Source organism: Galeopterus variegatus, unplaced genomic scaffold (assembly GCF_000696425.1).
Source record: "Galeopterus variegatus unplaced genomic scaffold, G_variegatus-3.0.2 Scaffold982, whole genome shotgun sequence".
Taxonomy (NCBI): domain Eukaryota; kingdom Metazoa; phylum Chordata; class Mammalia; order Dermoptera; family Cynocephalidae; genus Galeopterus; species Galeopterus variegatus.
Window position 1 is genome coordinate 884687 of NW_007727093.1, and position 7505 is coordinate 892191.

Here is a 7505-nt window from a genome sequence, read left to right on the forward strand (position 1 = left end):
ACCTTTTTTTTTTTTCTTTTTTTTTTCCTTTTTTTGTTTTTTTTCGTGACCGGTAACGGGATCGCAACCCTCAGTGTCGTGCCCGCACCACGCTCAACCAGTGAGCAGACCAGTCTTTATATGGGATCCGAACCCTCGGCGGGAGTGCTGCTGCGCTCCCAAGCGCCGCACTCTACCAAGTGCGCCACCGGGCCGGCCCGATATGACCGTTTTTAAGGAAAACCAGTGCACGGTCACACAGGGATCAGTACCTTGGTTGGGACTGGACTCCACTGAACTTCAGCAGCAAAGATGTATCGGTATTGTTTCCCATTGCGAGCATAATTGATCCGAGGTAGCTCTAAGCCTAGAGAGAAATGCAATGGCTGATAAGGTCCCCATCACTGGGGGCTGGGAACATTGCTCTTCATACCAGGCGAGGCATCCTTTCCACAGAAACAGTTCCCAAGCCAGGATTCCTGAACTTGACTCAGAGCCCAGATTGGATCAAATGTGGTCAAAGGCAGGGGAGGAAACCTCTGATAATTACCCCAGCTCTATTAGAAGTTTCCAGAGCAAGGTGCCATAGACCTAGGTTTTTAAGTGTATAAACATCTTTAATTATCTAAGATAGAAATCAAAGAGAATTGCATGATTAAAATCAGAGGCTACTGCAATTTCTTAAAGCTCTTTAAAAAAAATAGTACTGATGTATATGCATGTGCATGCATGTGTGGGTGTGAAGGGAAACTGGAAGCCACGGAAAGGAGTGTTCAGTGTAGAATAGTTAAATAGATCAGGTGAATTATATAATAACATTATGTAAAAATAATGCTGACAAAGGATTTTAATAACATGGGCAGTGTCCATACCATAAGGTTAAGTGTAAAAAGCATGGTTGTAGAATTATCTTCACTGTGTTACAAAAGAAGGGAAAAAATTTTGAAGCATTACTGGGTTATAACTGCCTTTTAGTTTATATTTTCTATTGTGGAATCTAAGTTTCTCATTATGTGAAATTTTCATTATGCCCATGACTTTCATAATCCCTCAAAACTTACATTTTTTTCCATGTGAATGTATGTATAATTATATACGCCCACCGTGTCAAATAGAATTTCTAAGTCTGAATACTGAAATGAATGTCCCCCTTTTATGAAATGTTCCAGGTAGGTGGAGCCCATTGCTGTGGAAGATAGAACGTCCAAGAGGAGAGGAAGCAGAGACAGGTACATTCACCACAGGAAGACCTCATGGTCAAGACTCCAGGTGGCACAAGTGGTCATCAGGCTCAGTGGAGAGTGAAGGGGAGTGGACTATTGAGATGGGAAGGAGATGCCCAATCCCACAAATGACTAAGAACTTCCAAAAGACAGCTTAAGATGAACACGAGGAAGAGGGACCATCCACCCATGTAAGTAAGAAGATGCCTGCAGTTGACCCCAGAGTAGGCCTGAGACTTCCCATGAAGCTCCTGGGCCCCTCTCAAACCTGGTCTGGGACCCCTGAACCCCCAACCTTCACCCTGTAAATGGCCCACCGGAGGTACTTGGTTAAGTAAAGTGTGAATTCTGAGCAGCTATTAAAAGCCACATTCTTGAAGAGTCCAGGATGTGGGAAAATATTCAGACTACATCCATTAAGTGAAAGAACCAGTTTCAGAACATTTTACATGATGGGTTACACATTTTCTAAAAGGATAAATGCAGCGGTTAAGCGCTTTGGAATCAGAGAAGCCTGAGCTCAGACCCCAGCTCTGCTGCCTGCCTTGGCAAGTTGCTAAAAATTGTCCTCGCTTGCTTTCCTCAGCTCTAAAACGAGAATCGTATGTACCAGCACCTGCCCTTTCAAGTAGTTCTAACGTTGGCTACTGCAGGCTGGACTCTCTCTGTGGGCCAGGCCCTAAGCCAAGCCCTTGCTGTGTATGAACACATCCAATGTCAGTGACAACAGATGAGACCGTCGGGATGTGTGCCCTTCCAGATGCCTGACTCTGGCCTGGGGCAGCCAATGGAGCAAGGTCCTCAGTTTAAATCCACACTAGCTGAAAGCCTTTGGGCAAGCCTTTTCATTCTGCACTTTTAAGTGTCAACACAGACCCCTCTATGCCAGACTGTGTGTCATGTGCTATTGTGATCCACTGTGAGCACAGAAACACAGTCCCTGCCTCATGGGCTTATATTCTAGGGTGGTGATTCTCAATCAGGGTGGTGTTTCTCAACCAGGGTGATGATGCCCCCCACAGGACACTAGCAATGTCTAGAGACATTTTTAATTATTCCAATTCAGAGTAGGGGGTGCTCCTGGCATCTGGTGGGCAGAGGTAGGGGATGCTGCTAAACATCCTATAATACCCAGGAATTACCCGGCCCCCAATGTCAATAGTGCCCTGGAGAGAAGCCCCACTCCAATGAGTGTGACTCCTGTTCTAGGTGGCTTATTTTCTGCGTGTGGCTCAACATCTCTCAGGCCATTCTCTCCTCTGCAAGATGGGGCTGGCAACACCTCTGTTTTGCAGGGTACTGTGAATGTGTGAAGGTAGAAATATGATCGTATCATGCATGTTCAAAAGCCAGTGTTCAGTAAGTCGCAGCGTTTGCAGAGGGCACCTGTGAAAGTCTGGCCCAACAACCACCTAGTGCCTTCGTTTAAGGTGTTTGACTATATATAAGGAAGAGAAATGTCCCCAAATGCTTTCACTGGGGCATCCCAGAGCCTTTCTGCTTTGTCCCTTCTCCATGAATCAGAGAAAGGTGTAATATGAAGAGGCCTCAGTGTCTCTAAGAAAATCTGCCCCTTCCCTAAATGCAGGGAAAGAGGAAGCATTTTACCTGTAAAAAGCAATTCTGGCTGGCAGTAGACTTGGTCATCTTTTTCTTTCAGGGCTGTTGCTGTTGTAGATGGCAGTTTGACCAAACTTGAGCCCACTTCTGCATTCTGAAAAGAATGGGTTTTCAAAAAAAAAATTAAAACTTGTTATCCAGAGCAAACATTTGCTTTACTGTGTGCATTTTTAAAATGCTTTAATGGATGTCATCTTGTTTTGGACTCACCTTAGTCATAGGAAGCAGTTATTTTATGGTTATTATTCCTATGCTCAGTTAAAAAAAAAAAAGAGGATTGTCAATTTGAAGTGACTCCCCCAAGGTTGCACAGAGCAAACATTTGCTTTACTGTGTGCATTTTTAAAATGCTTTAATGGATGTCATCTTGTTTTGGCCTCACCTTAGTCATAGGAAGCAGTTATTTTATGGTTATTATTCCTATGCTCAGTTAAAAAAAAAAAGAAGAGGATTGTCAATTTGAAGTGACTCCCCCAAGGTTGCACAGGGCTTGTAGGTTGTAGGACCAGGACTCCTGCACCTGGGGCTCCCTTCTCTAACTCTGGGATGCCTTATCCCTCACAAGGAAAACTAATGGGCTTTCAAGAGTAAGTTCTTACTTTTTAAATACCGGATGATTCACCTGTAAAAGCCTGCGTCAGTCATTAAAAAGATGTTTCTAAAGAGTTGACAATGAGATGGGAAATGCTTATAATGTAACACTGAGTGGAAAAAGCATCAGAACAAATTGTATATGCAGTCTGAGCTCAACCATGTGAAAAAAAATTACATTGAAAAGAGAATGGGAGAAATATACCAAATATTAACAATACAGCAGATGGTGGAATTATGGGGGGTTTTGATTTCCTTTTCTGTTCTTCTCTGTATTTTCTATATTTTTTCCTATGAAAATCTATCACTGCTGAAATGAAAATAAACATGCAATAAAAATTATTGGGGAGAAAAACAACTTTCAAGGACATTCCTTGGTCTCAGGCTACAACCAGACTTTGTTCAGTAATTTGCTGTCATCCTTATAACCCAGGAGAGGGATTTAACATGATTAAATATTTGTTGAGCATCTATTACTCCCTGTTTCCCCCACATACTAACCATGGGACCTTGAGCAAGTTACTCAGCCTCCCTGTAGTTCAGTTTCCTTATGTGTATTATGAGGATAATAGAGTTATTGTGCAGATTAAATGAGATCATCTGCACAAATGGTTCACAAGAGTGCCTGGCTAACAGGAAGTGCTAGCTAAATGTTAGCTGCTTTGGTTGGTGATGACACTGTTGTTGTTATATCATTATCATTATTATTATGATGATGTTGATACTGCCGTCACTACTACTGGGGGTGAGTACAGGTTAGGCTCTGGAAAACACTGAGGAACAGATAACAGAAGGCTATTGTTCTGGCTAACTTCTCATTTAAGCTTTTCTTACTTTCCAAATTTTCCAAAATGACTTTTATTTAAAATCGACCTGTGTTAATGATAGCACCTTTGTTTTTGGGAAGGAGGAAAGGTTTACTGCACCCCAGTGGTTGAATTGTAGGGGTCCTTAGAGATTTGTTTAGCTCAATCCCTCAATTTATAGAAGAGGAAACTGAGGCCCAGAGAAGGAAAGTGACTTGTCAAGCAGAGAGAAGCAGAGTCTGCCAGGTCTTTGCACTGTGATTCTCCTGCCCAGAAGCAAAGCAGGTGGAAAGGCCCTGAGGCTAGCCCATTCCCATCTGGTAGGTCTCAGCTCAAACATCCATTTCCCTAAGCCAGGTCTTTGCACTGTGATTCTCCTGCCCAGAAGCAAAGCAGGTGGAAAGGCCCTGAGGCTGGCCCATTCCCATCTGGTAGGTCTCAGCTCAAACATCCATTTCCCTAAGAACTCAATCTGAATCTTCAGAGTCTCCAAGGCATCTGTCCTAAAAATGAAAGCAGGGACCAGATTTCATTCAGTGCATGGCACATAGTCAGTATCTGAAAAGTAATTGCTAAAAGAATGAGTGAATGCACAATTCAATATCTTTCCCTCCAACATAAAAGGAGCAAAACACGTGCTTTGCAGGCAGCTGCAGGAATTAAATGAGATGCCGTGCACGAACAAAGTAGCCCAGCGCCCTGCACGTGAGCAGAAAGTGTAAATGCCTCCACCTGCACCCACCGCCAGTCAGTGGGAGGCCCCACCTGGTGCTTGCCTCACAGCTGACAGCAACAGGCCTCTGGGTGCGTCCCAGCCTTGATTCACAGGGAGCCAGTCTGCAGAGATGTCTTATAACTCTAGCCTAAAACTGGTCAGACGGGTTGAGGGATAAACTGTGAATTTTTCCACACACAGCAGAAATGAACATGACTCGGCTTCTTTGGGGGGCCAACATGCTTAGCTTTGGGAAGAAATCATTTTTCCAGCCAAATTTCAACAAAATCCTGCAGGCTTGCTTTGGAATCCCTACACTTGATGTACTCTCATGAGAAGCAGTAATCTCAGTAATCCCCCAATCACCACCTTAGGTGGGAAATCCAACTCTATAGCTTTCTGTGTGAACTTGAGCAGACCCCTTCACCTCACTAAGTCTGCTTCCTCATCTGTAAAATGGGGGCGGCAATTCATAACTTTTGAACGGATGCTGAGCATAAGCAAGGTTGCTTCAACCTGCATTTGAGGATTAGGATTAAATTATATAATGACTGTGGAAACACCTGGCCCAGGGCCAGACAGACATGCATTCAAATCCCAACTCAAATCCCATGAATAATTCTGCCACGTTGGGCAAGTTACTTTCTCTCTCATCTGTAGACATGGGGATAATAATAAACTCAGGGAGTTGTGATATGAATTAGCAACATATTTAACAGTTCCTAAAATTTGCAGGACCTGGGATGAGAATATAAGTGGAAGCCCACCGATCCTATGTCTAAATATATCAAGCAAATTAAGTAAAACACCGTCTCTCTCTACCTTGACTCTTAGACCTCCACAATGTTGTGGAGCTGTGCTGTTTAAAGTGGCAACTACTAGCCATATGAGGCTATTTAAATCTACTTTTAAAATAAAATTAAGAAAAATTACAAATTCAGTTCCTCAGCTGCACTAGCCAGATTTCAAGTCCTTGGTAGCACTCATGATTAGTAGATACTGTATTGGACAGGCAAAGAGAATGTTCCAGCAATGTAGCAGGTTCTATTGCACAGTGCTGGTCTGGAAGAATGAGTGTGAATTTAGGATTCCAGGACTCCTTGGAGTTCTAGGCTGGAATAAGGAGACACAGTGAGAGCTCACCTTTGGCCCCTGGCTCCCTTCCCTCTCCTCCCAGGCTGCGCCCCTAACTGCATGGATGCCCCAGCCAGCACAACCAAGCCATCAGCTAGCTTGGGCCACCTCATGGGCCTGGGGTGGGCACACCACTGAGGAGGACAGAGGCAGGCAATGGAACCAGCTGGGGCCATTTAGGCAGAGAATTCTGGGATTCCAGGTCTCTAGAGCATGGATGGGGTGGGAGCAACACCCCTCTGGGTGGGCATGACCCCTCGGTCCTGTGAAGTCGTCACCCTGTGGAGAAGGGGTCCTGCTGGAGAAAGAAAGCCCAGATCAGGGCCCTCCAAACTGCCAAGCCCAGAGTAGGGGTCCTTCTTGCAGGAGTCCAGGAGCAGAAAAGGCATTTAACACAGAGTCTAACACATAGTGAGCTCTCAGTGAACAGTGGCTTCTCTTACTATTATGTCTTCTTTATTGCATTTGGAGATAAAAACCAAATCTACTGATCCAACCACACCTTCTAGGTCTAAAGGCCTCTTCCGGTGATGGCCCCTCTGGCGTGGATGGCAAATGCTTATGAAGCCACCTCCAAGGCAGCGCGTGGCGCCCTTCAGGATGAGGGCACGGCCACCTTGCCAGCTGCCTGTACATGCCCACACCCCTCCCGGCTCCTCCTCCGCCCCTGCCAAGCCCTACCTTGGACACCCCTGCGCCACCCTACATAATCAGGCCAGGGTGCCAAGAGGCCCTGCCAGCCCCACCTTCCTTTGACCCCAGCTGGCCCAAGTGCAAAAGAATCGGGGGCAGTCTGGAGATCCTGGACTTTTAAGTACAATTTACTATTGCCTGTTCTACACAGAGTATTTTCCACTTGGGACTTGTTTCAGTGCTGAAGGAAGACCTTGTACCTTCTAGAGAACTTGCTTCACATTGTTCATTCATTCATTCGTCCCTTTACCATATTGAAGAGCTTAATGAGTACTCTCTGAGTGCAGGGATGAACTGCTGACAGGACAGGAGAATCCCTGTCCTCTCGGAGCTCATGCTTCAGCAGCAAGAGGGAACTGAATGAGTTCATGATACTTAAGATTAATGTTGAGCAAAGAGCTATTATTAGGTATCGGGGAGTGTACTCTGAACTCATCTGAGGGGAGAACTGATGCTGAGACCTGAAGGAGGAGCAGGAATTAAGGGACAATAAATAGCAATTAAAAAGCGTGGCCAAAGCTACCTATGCCAGAGCTTGCTCTTTTTTGCTAGTTTCAAAGCAGCAGATGGCTCACAGGATGGCTTTTAAAAATATACATGCTAACCTCCTTAGTTTGGTTCTTAAGAAGCCACCCATTTCTGGAGCGTAACATTAGGATATAAAATCTCGCTGCGTGTGGGCAGTGGGAGGGAGCATGTTCCTCTCTGTGTATCATCCCTGGGCTGAGGTCGGCCTTGTGATTT

The 7505-nt window shown here is 45.0% G+C and overlaps 1 protein-coding gene across 1 annotated transcript in view; it reads right to left on the reverse strand.

Annotated features, from left to right (window-relative positions):
- BCMO1 (beta-carotene 15,15'-monooxygenase 1) overlaps window positions 1–7505 on the reverse strand; it is a 44263-nt gene that overhangs the window by 8173 nt on the left and 28585 nt on the right. Inside the window, exons 8-9 of the mRNA XM_008574001.1 lie at window positions 2811–2916; window positions 252–346 (exon numbers count right to left, since the gene is read on the reverse strand). Of these exons, the coding sequence (XP_008572223.1) occupies window positions 252–346; window positions 2811–2916 (201 nt within the window). The remainder of the gene's footprint in view (window positions 1–251; window positions 347–2810; window positions 2917–7505) is intronic.